A 13,725-nucleotide genomic window follows, 5' to 3' on the forward strand; every position below is an offset into this window, starting at 1 on the left:
AGCCGGCCAAGCTTGTGGTCAGATCCCTTCATTACCAGTTGGCTGCTTGACCTACTTGAATTCGTGGCTTGGTGCACGCGTTTTCCTACCTGCCTCCTAAGATGAGCAAGGTCCACTGTATACCCGCTGGGCAGTGGCTTTACGTGCTCCGGGCTCAGCGGTTTCTCCAGCCCAGCCCCCGACGTCCTGCCGAAGATCAGGTGGCCCAAAGCTGGTTACTTAGGAGATTCAGAGCTCACAGACCAACAGGGTCGGGTGGAAGGACCGGATACCAGGCCGAACGTGATGGAGCCATGCCAGAGCCCAAGACACCTGAAGCGGTGAGAGATTAGCTCCTCCAGAGTGCATCTCCTTTCTGGCAGCACAGTACAATCGCCTTCGGATAGCCACGCGCTAGTCCCAGGTTTGGAGAGTCTAATTCAAAATTCCAGGATAGAGCCCGGGCATCGGTAATTTTATCACTTTTTATAATTTTGAGGAATAATTTACATACAATGAAATGCACAGATCTTAAGTGTGTATTTTGATGAATTTTGACAAATGCAGCCTGCTACCCTTTCAAGATGTAGGACATTTCCTTCACGCGAGAAAGTTCTTTCATGTCCCTTTCCAATCGATCCTCGTCTCTCCCTTCCTAGGGGCAACCACTGTTCTGATTTTGATCACCATAAACATCAGTATTTTTTTAAAGTTCCCTAGGTGAGACAGTTGGGAACCTCTAAAGAGGGATACCAGAAGCTGGCAGACACCCCCCATTTGCTTCTTAGAGGATGAGAGGAATTCGACAGGCCAACATGAGAGAAGAGGTCGTTACATCTCACCCCTTCCCTTCCAAGCCAAATGTCTGAACACTCTGCACAGTGGCTCTCCGGAAAGTTACCAAGGACAACAGAAATGTCAAAGCACCCCCCCCCCACACACACACACACACACAGACTCTTGGCAAGTGGCCTTGACTCTTCCCTCTTCCTCACTTCCCATTTCCAGCCACCAAATCCTGTCAATTTCATCTTCATATTCTCCTGTCAGCCCTCATTCCCATAGCTATCCCCTCAGTCTCTCTCACTGGACTATTGTAATAGATCCCTCTGATGTCTCTGCCTGCAGAATAATCCAAGAGAATCATCTTTTAAAAATGCAAACATGATCCCATCCTACTGTAGCTTAAAATCAGGATTAAGTTCTAATTTATTGGCTGTGCCCCCAGGGCCAAGCACCTCTTAAGCACTGGGGGCTCTGGAACCAGGTTGCCAGGGTTCATATGCAGGCTTTACTACTTCCTAGTTGTGTAACTTGGGCTAGTTATTGAACCTCCCTGGGTCTCAATGTCCCCATCTGTAAAACAGTAAAGATTATAATAGATGACTATTAGTTTATTTACTACAGATAAAGTGCTCAGAGCCTGGTTGGTGATAATTACACAATCATTATGTTGTTTTTATTGTTGTCGTTGTTATTATTATCTGGTCCTTGCCCGATTCTTCAGCTACTGCCTGCTCACTTCCCATGTGACAACGATGCTGACTTATTTACAGTTGCCTAAACTTACCTCAGTCCCAACTGTCTTGGTGCCACTGTCCTTGGCAGTATTGCTTCATGGTCTTCCCAGTCCTTTCTTACATGACTGATCTTTACATACCCCTCAACACTCAATTCAGAAGCTCTTTCCTCCCCACTTCTCCACTCATCTGGGGGAAGAGGGCCTTCCTGTGTCTTTTCCAAGATAACACTTAAAATACTACCTTTTAATTGTTCCTTGGTTATTTCCCTCACTACAGTCTAAGTTACTCAAGAGTAGAAAATATGTATTTCTAGCACCCAGTACAATTCCTGGAATATAGTGTTATTCAGTAAGCATTTGTAAAATTAATGAGGGATAACTTTAGCAAAAGTATTATAGTGGGCAAGAGCCCGGCTTATAGAGGAAGCAGACATGTCTGGGTAGCTGAACAACATGGGGTGAGGTGGAAAATTTTCCTAGAAACGCAAGTTGGGTTGATGAATATGGTACCAAGGAATGTGGACTTGATCTCTAGGTTCAGAGAGGTTCTGCAACAGGTGTGAAGTATGATCAGTCCAGTGTCACCATTCAGAGTACTCTCTGATGGTTAAATCTCCTCCATTCGTCCCACCAGTTTCTAAATTTTTAGAAATCAACAAATTATTCTGTCCAGCGTTGCATTGCTCAATATGGTAGCCACCAGGGTGATGGCTTTTCAATATGGGGCTATTCAGATTAAATTAAATTTTAAAAATTCAGTTCCTTGATCCCACTAGCCACATTTCAAGTGTCTGACAGCCACATGAAGCTAGCTGGCTACCATACTGAACAGAGACAATATGAAATATTTTCATCATCACAGAACTTCTGTTGGACAGTACTGATCCAGAGGCTGAAAGTTGGTGGCCTGACACCTGTATGCTATTGCCATCAAGGTTATTTTTTTCCTTCTCATTTTTTTCATTTTTAAGTTGGATACCAACATTTATAATTGGAATAAGAATCTGGATTTCTGGTCTCTCTTAAAACACACACACACACACACACACACACACACACACACACACACACCAATCCTGCAACACTGGACTTTGATTCCCTCAAGACAATTGACTGAAGCTGAGAAGCTGCTGCCCCACTCCGCTGCTCCATACCCCTCAACTCCTACATAGATTTTAGAATGGGCATGGGATCTGGGCTTTGTTTTTTTTTTTCCCCTGACTTCAAGGAACTTCATTTATCTGTTGCATTCATTTTTTTGTGTTCTAGTAGGAGAGACACAATAACTGAATAAAGTAATAAACCAAATATTTACAGATTATAATGAAGACTAGTGAGAGGTAACAGACTGATGGCGAAGAGCTCAGAGTCTCAAGTCAGCCTGGGTTTGAAGCCTGATGTCATCAATTATAGAATCTGTGACCTGGAGCGAGTAAATATGTTGCTCTGTGCTTCAGTTTCCTTATCTGTGTCTCAATACCACTGAACTGTATACTTTAAATGATCAATTTTATGTTGTGTAAATTTCACGTAGAAAAGAAACACTAATGAGCCAACTTGAAGAGGTTCCCGTTGGTCAAAACTGAGACAGTTTGAGCATCAAAAAGAGTAACAACTGCAATGAACTCAAACATACAAACGATGATAAAACCTACAAGTTTCACAATGATACTAAAAACTACTAATTTGTCATTTTTGGAGGATGCTAGGGAACCAACCCATTATTCTGAAAACTGGTAAATAATGGAGGGGACAAAAAACATACATTTATCCAGTCTTTCCTGTATGACCTGTATCTCATGGTAAACAACGAGTTGATGAGGGTACATTCTTCTTTATAGCACAATCACAAGTGATAAATGCAGAAGGAATGATAGAATTAGGACATCCTCATTTTGCAACCCTTCATGAAATAATGGAGCTATGCCGTGATAATCAATTAAACCCATAGGAGAAAAGTGATAGGGAACTTTACAATGGTTATCTCAGTCTAAACCCACTGCTCAGATTTTACACCAGAAAAAAGAGAGACAAGCAGGCATTAAGTCCTTCCTGCTGTGATGGAATAAGAAGTACAAGCCACCACTTGTAATATATTTTTACCAGAAAATTAAACGTGGGACTTATCTCACAGCCAGTTTACAGGAGGCACAGAGGAACGTGTTAAATGGCCCAACCAGAACACAGCCCATAAATGGCCTGATGTCTTCAACAGATAAATTTCAAGAAAAGAAAACAGGAGGAAGAAGGAGGGAGAAGAACCTGAGATTAAGAGATTTAAGAGACACATGAACCAAGAACAATGTATGGACTTTATTTGGACCTGATTCAAAGAAACTGTAAAAAAAATATATATATATATATGAGTGGGCAGTTTGAACTATTTGGTGATGTCTGAGATTTTACTTGAAAATAACCTAATAGGGATGGGAGGGAGAGTATAGAGGAAGCAAGGTTGGTCACGAGTTGGTAATTGTTGATATAGAATGATAGGCTTCAAAGAGGCTCATTATGCTATTTTTTAAATTTATATATATGTTTGAATTTTTCCATAACAAAATAATTTTTTTCTAAGTTCTTTTATGACCAGTTCAAATAAACGTTAGGACATGAGGGTTCCAGCTCTGGAGTGAGTGAACACCAAGTCAGCAGCAGTACCTCCTATGACCACAGGCCGGCTCCAAAACGCAACGTTTTTGAGATTTCTCTAGGTCACGCTTCTGTGAACCAAGGTAATGGAAAAATGACAGGACATAGCTAAATGCCTGCCTGCTATTTATTAATCCACAATGTGAAATATGACTACCCGATTCTTACTATCTAGTCAGTCCCCCAGTCAGGAAGCCTATTATAAGCAGAATGCCCCAAGCTTCCAGCTGCTGGAGCCCAAAATCTGTCATCCTTGTCCTCTCCCTTTTTTTCACCAACTCACCGCCCCATGTTCAGACCTTCTTATCTTCTAACAATCTCTTGATTCCTTCCACTTTACCTTCTTGATTCCACCCTGGTTCAACCTCATCCTGTCCTTCCTGGCTAGCTCTACGGTTTCTTCACAAGCCTTCTACTTAAAATCTTCCTAAAATTCATTCTCCATGTTGCAACCAATATCATCTTCTAGAATACAAACCTGATCATGTCCTTCCCCATGGTTGCAAGGCTCAACCCTTGTCTATACATCCCATCTCACCCTGATCTTTTTCCCCCCTTCCATTAGCTAGGCTTCAGACACACTAGCTTCCGTTCTGCTCAACAAACACACTGGGCTTGTTCTCACCTAAAGACTTTTGCATGTGCTGTTACTCCATCTAGAATGCTCTTTCCCCAGATTTTCACACAGCTGACTCCTCTATATTCTCTTTGTTCCAGGGACCTCATTTTGCAAAAGCAGGTCCCAGTCTTTCCTCATTTTCACACTATGACAGTGTTTCCTTCATGTGCAGTCAGACTTGATAAACTGTCACTGGAGGAATTTGGCTCTGAAGGCCTAGGCTTTCCATTCTTAGGAGAAAAGGCATGTAAGTTATAGACAGAGGGAAGAAAAGCATGAGGAGGCCTTCGGTCCTTGCATCTTGTCTATGTGCTAAGAATGTTTCCATGCTTGCTACTCTGTAATTTCCACATTGGAGAATACAGGAATCCCACCTCTCATTGTACTTTAGGTGTCATCAGTGTCACTCATTTTGAGGGTCTCATAGTGATGAGGGTCACCTCAAGAGAGAGAAACAGTTGGGTCTACTGTACTTGATGAGTTTGCCTGTCCGGCCTGAAATGGGGGAGGTTTGTAAATATTTTCAGAACTTTGAAATGGTTCAACAGTTAAAAGAAACTCCCCCTGCACATCTGAGAGCTGAGAAACCAAGTGTGGGTAATATTTGATTATCATCCAATATTTTTTTGAGTAGAGAATAAAGAGATTTTGCTGGACCTCACTCTTGATAAAAATAATTTCTCTGAAAAGTCTAAATGATTGCAATTTTTATTTTATGAGTTTTGGAGATCAATTGTCTCCATTATGAGGAAAAGATTGTGCTGTATTATATGAAAATGCCATTATATGGTTTCAATATATGGTCGAACATTTCGGGAACTTCAATCCTAGAAATCATTCATTTCATAAAGCAACTTAATGTCTCATTAATAATATTGTATAAGACCTGGAAGAAAAACTTTAAAAGGGCTTATCATGTAAAACTTACTTTAAAATAATTTTATTTACAGAAAAGTTACAAAAATAATACAAAGAATTCCCATGTACCTTCATCGAAATCATGTTTGCTTTATCATTCTATCTCTACAGACACATATATTTTTTTTCTAAACCATTTGAGAGTAAATTGCAGACATGCCACTTTATCCCTAAACATTTCAGTGTGTATATTCTAACAAAGACATCTTCTTCCATAAAGGCAGTAGAATTATTTTCAAAAACCAGGAACTTAACACTGATACATACTATTATCTAAGCTAGAAATCTTATTCAAATTTTGCCGATTGTTTCACTAATGTCCTTTATAATAAAATAATAAAAGAAATGAAGTTTTTTTTCCTGGTCCAGGATCCATTAGGATAACACATTAAATTTGTCATGTTAAATTTGTCAGGTCTCTTTAGTCTCCCTTAATCTGGAAGTGTTACTCTCTGTCTTTCATGACCTGAGGAAACATCTTTTGACTATCTCTTTGAGTTCTGAATCTTTTCACCCACTGGTTTAGAAAAAGGAAGTCCATTTATTACACTGGGGTCCTGGAAGAGAGAAATGTGTTTCTTCTCAATTTTGACCACATTTCCTTAAACAAAGATTAAGAATGCATGACCCATTTTCAAAAAGCCTTTCCTTAATCAGTATTATTCTAGTGTTTTCCTTTAAAATTTTTATTTATAGCATATATTACCATGCAGATTTGTTATTTATTTGCATATTTGCTGTCTATCTCCCTGACTAGAATATAAACTTCATGAAGGTAGAAACTTCTGTCCTGTTCGTCAAGAACAAGAGCCCAGCACAGTGCCTGGCACTTACTAGCTGGTCAATGAATATTTGTTGAATGAATGAATGAATAAATAAATAAATAATCAGAAATAGAAATGCCTCTTGGACTTGCAGTTTAGACCGCCTTAAAAGAACTGAGATAGGGAGTGGGAAGAGAGCTAGCTCTTCTGGAAAGTGGGCAGGGAGGTCCCTACAGGAATGTTATTGGACTCTGAGCAATAATCACAGGTGAGAACTTTCCGTTCTTTAGGGATCCCCGTTGAGGCCCAAAGGTCAGTGAAGTCGCAGACAAGTTAGAAGTTCTTGGACTGTAACTGGGCAAAGTCGGGTGTCCACACCTGAAAGATGTAAGGAAATCGAAGCAGTCTGCATCGCTGCCCTCTCCTTGCCTCCCAGGGACGCGGGGTACCATTCCCTTCCTCCAGTCCCTCCTAGTCGGCCCCGTAGTCCACTCCCTTCCCAAAAGACGCTTCTCATCCACATTCTAGTTCAAGATAGCTGGCCATTTTCTGCACTCTGCAAATCCCTCGCCAAACTGAGCAAAGCTGTCTGAGGGGGAATCAGAATCAAGGAAGGTTCAGGTCTAGGGTCCTAGGACAACCAGGGGCTCCGTGACAATAAGTGACAGCTGGACAATCTAGGGATATCCACCTCTCCACGTTCGGCTTCCTTCGTCTCTTCGGGCCCAGGGCAGTGGGATGCTAGAGGGACGCGGAGGAGGAAAGGAGAGAAAGTGTCCACGCCTAAGGCATGGGGGTGCCCTAAATCCGGCACGGCGGTGACAGCGGTCAGCAGCGAGTAACTCTTACGCGGAAGGTCATCCTGGGCTACGCAATGGGGTATGGACCCGGGTCGCTCCTGGCGTAGGACATCGCGGAGGAACGGGTGTTCCCAGGCTAGGACAGGGCGGGTTTCCGTCCGCTGGACCCGCGTGGGAAAATTCGGCGGTGCGGGACCCAGTCACACAGCACAGTCTCAGGTGCAAACAGACGGCTCGGTTGCGCGTGGGGAGCTGGCGGGAGGCGGGCACCCTACTGCGACCACTGTCAGCTGACCCCAGACCCAAGCTCTCCAGGAGGCCCACTGCGGCTCGAGAATTTACTGATCTCGCGAGATTTTCAGAGATCCGGTCCTAGTGTCCGCCTCCGCGGTTGCTAAGGCAACTGGGCGGCGCCAGTGAAAGCGGGAAGACGGCGTACGTCGAATTTTTGCCTGCTAACCTGGGAGACTTTCAGGAGTGGCGCTGTCTGAGCTTCCAGCCCTAGAGACCACGGCCTCTGCTCCAGGAGGTGCCCTTACCCCTGGGAGCCATGGGCCGGATCTCGGGGCTCGTGCCCTCTCGCTTCCTGACGCTCCTGGCGCATCTGGTGGTCGTCATCACCTTATTCTGGTCCCGGGTAAGACCCACGGCCACCCACCTCCCAACCCCCATTCCCACGTCGGTGTGGTCCCAGCCCAACACCGCTCCTTCCCCAGCGCCTGACCGGATGGGTCTTTCTATCCCCCGCTGCCCACCCCTCTTTCACTTCTCTTTCTCTGTGACCTGCTCAACAGGACAGCAACATCCAGGCCTGCCTGCCTCTCACGTTTACCCCTGAGGAGTATGAGAAGCAGGACATTCAGTGAGCACTTGGGGAGCGGTGGTCAGAATTAAGTACTAGTTGGAGTGGAAGGGTCTTAGAAGAAGTCCAGAAGGCCTGAGCCAACCCCCTTCCTCTCTGCAGGCTGGTGGCAGCGCTGTCGGTCACCCTGGGCCTCTTTGCAGTGGAGCTGGTCGGTTTCTTCTCAGGAGTTTCCATGTTCAACAGTACCCAGAGCCTCATCTGTATCCTTTCTGCCTGCGTACTTTTCCCACAGGGCCCATTGCCATCGCGACTCCCTTCAGCCACCTAACTTTTTGGTACAATAGTGTCTGCCCTAGCAGGCAAACAGAATCTGTCCAGTTGAGAGATCTTCTTAGATAATTTAATACGATCTCCTGTGTAGCCTGGGGTAAATTGGGAACTCACTTCTACCTCATCTGAAGGGTCCAGGCTGGCCCCTAGATCTGGGATGGGGGCAGCCTGGGGTCCCAGCTGTGCAGGCTCAGCTCTAGCCTCTACTCACATGGCTGTCCTAAAACTCAGAAGGCAGGGCTACTGGCTCTGTGCCTTCGCAATTGGCGAGGGAGCAAGAAATGAACCAGACACAAATGCCAGCCCCACCACTGGCCTTTACTGGTCCACCACTACCTATGGATCCAAAGACTTTCCTTGACTCAGGTGCATTCCCAGCCATCGGGGCTCACTGTAGTGCGTCTGTGGCACTATCCTTTTTCATATTTGAGCGTTGGGAGTGCACCACATACTGGTACATTTTTGTCTTCTGCAGGTACAGTAACATCCAATGTTTGGGGATGGGATAGGGGAGGAAGGTTTACTCTAAATCTGAAGGTAGCCCCACCCAGCCCTTTACTCCATGTGTGAGATACCAGATCCACTCAACGTCCTGTATTTAGTTTTTTGAAGTCCCGCTCCACCTATACTTTGGGGGTGGGGTCTCTGGTTCGGGATTTTTATTGGAAGGGGCCCTGAACCCGCCACCTTAACCTTCCACAGTGCCCTCCCAGCTGTCACTGAAATGGCATTATTCATCAGCGTCTTTGGGTTGAAAAAGAAACCTTTTTGATCACTTTCACGGGAGCCTAGGGAGGAATGCTGGAGAAGCAAGGGACCATTGATCGTTCCTGGAAGGAGGAAAGCAAAATCTTCAACCGTCCCCCCTAAAACTGCATTTGGTGGAGGATTTTAGAGTAATTATCTGTTGAGTCTGGGATTATCAGCGTTTTATTTAATGATTTGTAATAAAACCTGTTTTAGAGTAAGATCAAGGCTTACAAAAATTTCAGAGGAGAATTGGGGTAGCCAAACTACTAGAGAAACGAAAGGCTGTTTTCCTTGCAGATTGTATCGCTTTTTTGGTTATTACGGTAGACGCCGGGCAAAAGGGAGTGGGCGGAGATATGTAAATAAGTAATGCCAACAGGACTGCAAGATCGTGGAGTGGAGCATTCTGGGAGAAGTTAGTTTATCCCTTTTGGCAGCCAAATGGGAAAAAACATGTATTTTAAAAAGATCTGCAAATAAATGTAGCAACAGAAATGGAAGAATCTGAATATTTTAGGTAGTTCCGACTAACATGTTATATTCTCACCCTTGCTTATAGCGGAATCTTTTTCACTGAATATGGTAATGCCCCCAAAACTTTTTTATCGTCAGGTAGGATAATCCTTACCTGTTCCTCTTCGGAGGACAGATTAGAATGTGATGATTGGAGTTCGCATGATTCGTGATTAACGTCTCTGCGTAATCAGGGCTTGCAACACCCTGATTGCTCCTATCTGATTCTTCCTGGCGATCATTTCTTTTTACAACTATGGTAGTGGGGGTTTATTGGCTGTGGGATTTACTTAATGAGTGGTTTTGTTATATCGTACTTTCAGTTTGTGGAGTGTCTTTAGGCCGTTCTGTTTGGAAGCTGCTAGTTCCGTTTTTTGACCTTTAGGCTTTACGTTAACCTACGAGGTTTTTCTTTCGTTTCTGGGCCAATCCGAGTGCCAAGTACTCCCAGTTTTTTTCTGGAGAAATGTCACCAGTAAATGTTTTTTGTTATCTCCGGCTTTTCTATAAAACGATCATTAATGTTAATCATACCACGTCGTGTCATAAGTGGTCTTTTGTCAAACCTTCCACCTCATCATGGCAAGCAGGGCACGTGCTCAGGGAGAATTTCCCTGGTGGTTTGGAGCTCCTACCCAGAAACATGGCAAACCTGTTGTTCGCAGAGGAACAACACTCCACCTGTTAGCATCTGCCTGGTAGCACATGAAAAGAACATGTTTAAAAGAAAAATTATTAAAACACACTATTGGGCATTATACACACAAACTACAAGAGTCTAAAGTTCTAATGTCACAAAATGAATGTTCTCAGGGTCATGTTTCCTGGTTAAGTGTATGTTGGGAGGGGTCTCTGTATGTACTCCCAGGCCCTGCTAAATAAGCTAAAGGCATCCAAGGAGATACTTTCTGGTGATGTCTCTTTGAAGGTGATGCCTCACATATAACCCTTCCCTGGCCATGTTTCTTCTCCTGGGAGTCCTTCATCCTGAGCTTTCATTCAATACTTACTGAGCATTTACTACATGTAAAGCACTGAAGTAGGTACTGAGGGAAGCTGTGAATATGACCCGTACTCAGCCTCGGACATCACAGATATTATGGCTCATAGAGACAGACATGAAACAATATCCGGTACTCCCAGAGTAATTTAATAGCAATTTGTGATAAGTGCTAGAGAGGAGACTTACAGATGCTATGGAGTAGGGATTAATCTGCCCAAGGTTACAGAAGTGTTGCTCCTACAAGAGCAATTTGAGTGACTGGAGTAGACGTAGGGGAGCAGATTGTGCAGAAAGACAAAGTGGACATTCCTGGCAATGGTTAGAGGCCTGATCAGGAAATGTCATATCCTACTGATGTCTGGCTTTCACCCCGACCCAGTGGTGTGTTCTACTGATTGGTGAAAGCTGACTTTTTGTTTTACAAAAACATTGTGGACTGGTTGTTAAACACAGCTATTATTGAAAATTAAATAAGTAAACATAATTAAATAAATTCTATTTTAAAACAGAGGTAATACTCAAAATTCATTACCTCCTGTTTATTTTACATTTTACTATTACACGCTCTTCAGGTTATTTACATTATTGTATCTGTGTGGTAGAGATAGTATATAATGATGTGTGGCTGTATCTTTTCTGAACTCATTTAGTGACATCTAGTTGATAGTTTGAAATTGGTCTTGGTGGGAGTATTTACACCATAGAAATTGGCAAACACAACAACATGTCAGGCTTTGTTGATTGTCTAGATTTAAGAAAATAATGGAGAAAATGTTAATAACGCAAATTCAACTTAGAAGTGTCATGTTTGTAACTGTCGCATTGTGAATAGCACAAAAAAATTGAGGAAATATTCTCCCAGGATTTGTAAACTATTACCGGATTCGTCCAATGTTTTCTCATGATTAGATTGAGATTATGCATTTCGGACAAGAATACCAAAATCACTCAAGTTATTGAGGAACTGGAAGTTTCATATCTTCATTGTTTCATTTTTTGTGTTACTTGAAAATGTAAATAAAAATATCAACCAACATTCATGTTGGAACTACTTGTATACCTGTAGTTAGGATACAATTCCATTTATGAAATCATGGATATAAGAGTGGAATTTACAATAAATATTATTTATTTTATTATTTGTAATTCGATGGTACATATTCTTCATATCAGGAAAATTTGTAACAAACTTATGTACATACATAAATGGTACTTTTTTTAGAAGTTGGTTGTTAAACATTTGCCAGCACTGTCCTGCCCCTATCATCCTAAGAAACTGCTTATTGTCAGTGACTCCCTTCTTCCTAAATCCAGAGGTCACGTCTCAGACTTTAGCTCAACCTCTTTTCAGCATATATTTTGACCACGTCCCTCTTTTTAAATTTTTTCTTGCTTAGCTTCTGAAAAATGGTTCCCCTCGTTTACCTCCCACTGTTCTGGCTGCTCCTTCTCAGACTCACCCAATAAATACGTACAGGGCATCAGTCACTGAGGACATGCTACTGGGTTGTCTCTTCCACTTGCCCCTTAAATGTTGGTGGTCGCTACTCCTTGGGTGACTTCATCTACCTCTTGTAGATGAACCAGATTCTTCTGGTTTCCGAGTCTTGGCTCTGTTATGTGAGCGCTAGCTCAGGACAAAGTCTTTGGGAGCAAGCTGTGGAGCCAATCCTGGGTTCAAAGTGCACCCTCTACTCTTCTTGGCTGTGTGTTCTGCAGCAGGCAGGTCACTTAACCTCGCTCTGCCTGAATTCCCTCAACCACACTCCAGAAGTAGCTACTATTAACACAAATACTTTAACTATTTGTTTCTTGGTCAACACCGGAGGCTTTGCCGATAGCATCAGAAATAGGTTTTCATTTTATTGTGAAATTAGTGGCTTGTTAATCAGCATAAGCCAGTCACAAAAAGAAATACTGCTGGGTTGTACTTATATGCAGTATAAAAGTAGTCAAATTCATAGAAACAGAAAGTAGAATGGTTTCTAGGAACTGCGGGGAGACAGGGTGGGGAATTATTAAGGGGTATAGAGTTTCAGTTCTGGAGATTGCTCGCACAACAGAATGAATGTATCTAACACTACTAAACGTACACTTTTAAAAAGGTTAAGATAGTAAATTTTGTTGTGTATTTTTTTAACTCAATTTAAAAAATAAATAGATAATTAAAAAATAAAAGTATCTGTGGGGAAAAGAGGGATTAGACAATAAAAGAACATATGAGTAGCCATCTGGGGAAAAATATGGATCAATACCTTATATTACAGATATCAAAGATTACAGTATAAAAAATAAAACTGTAAAAGTACTCAGAGAAACCTTGACATTTTTAACCTTTTTATTTTGAATAATTTTAGACCTATAGAAAAACTGCAAAAATGGTACAAAGTTCCTCTATACCCTTCACCCAGCTTCTCCAAATGTTAACATCTTGTCTAGCCATGGTATAATTATTGAAACCAGGAAATTAGTGTTGATACAATACTATTAAATAATCTACATGTCTTATTTGAATTTTGCCAGTTTTCTAACTAATGCCCTTTTTCTGATTCATGATCTAATCCAAGGTTTCACATTGCATTATGATGTCTCCTTAGGCTTTTCCAATCTGAGACAGTTTCTCAGTCTTTTTTTTTTTTTCCTTGACATACTTGAAGAGTACTGGTGAGTTATTTTGCAGAATGTCCCTCAGTTTGGATTTGTCAAGTGTTTTCTTGTGATTAGATTGAGGTTATGCATTTTGGGCAAGAATACCACGGAAGCAAATAGTGTGGAATGGGGAAGACATTTCTAAGTATGATAACAAGACACAGAAGTCATAAAAGAGAAGACTGATACATTTAAATATATATTAAAAATGTTAAAAGTACACATGGCAAAAAAATCAGCAAAAGTTAAAAGATGACAATCTAGGGGAAATATAATTCATGTTGCAGAGAAAGGGCTAATTTTGATACATAATAACCTCCTTCATATCTATAAGAAAAATACCAACAACCCAATGAAAAATGTACGAAAAAATGTTTGTGGACATTTTACAGAAAAGGAAACACAAAGAACTCTCAAATACATG

General features: G+C 42.1%; 1 protein-coding gene and 1 non-coding gene across 2 annotated transcripts; both read left to right on the forward strand.

Moving 5' to 3' along the window:
• The first annotated feature begins 7,647 nt into the window (after positions 1 to 7,647).
• TMEM107 (transmembrane protein 107) lies at positions 7,648 to 11,688 on the forward strand. The gene is made up of 5 exons (XM_019745211.2): positions 7,648 to 7,888; positions 8,046 to 8,113; positions 8,216 to 8,316; positions 8,765 to 8,861; positions 9,089 to 11,688. The coding sequence occupies exons 1-5, from the start codon at positions 7,802 to 7,804 to the stop codon at positions 9,156 to 9,158; spliced, it is 423 nt and encodes a 140-aa protein (XP_019600770.2). The 5' UTR covers positions 7,648 to 7,801; the 3' UTR covers positions 9,159 to 11,688.
• On the forward strand, positions 9,742 to 9,875 carry LOC141569032 (U8 small nucleolar RNA). Its single transcript, XR_012492426.1, has one exon. It is a non-coding gene; the product is annotated as a U8 small nucleolar RNA (small nucleolar RNA).
• Positions 11,689 to 13,725: the final 2,037 nt, after the last annotated feature.

This window comes from Rhinolophus sinicus, linkage group LG15, assembly GCF_036562045.2.
Source record: "Rhinolophus sinicus isolate RSC01 linkage group LG15, ASM3656204v1, whole genome shotgun sequence".
NCBI classification, from domain to species: Eukaryota; Metazoa; Chordata; class Mammalia; order Chiroptera; family Rhinolophidae; genus Rhinolophus; species Rhinolophus sinicus.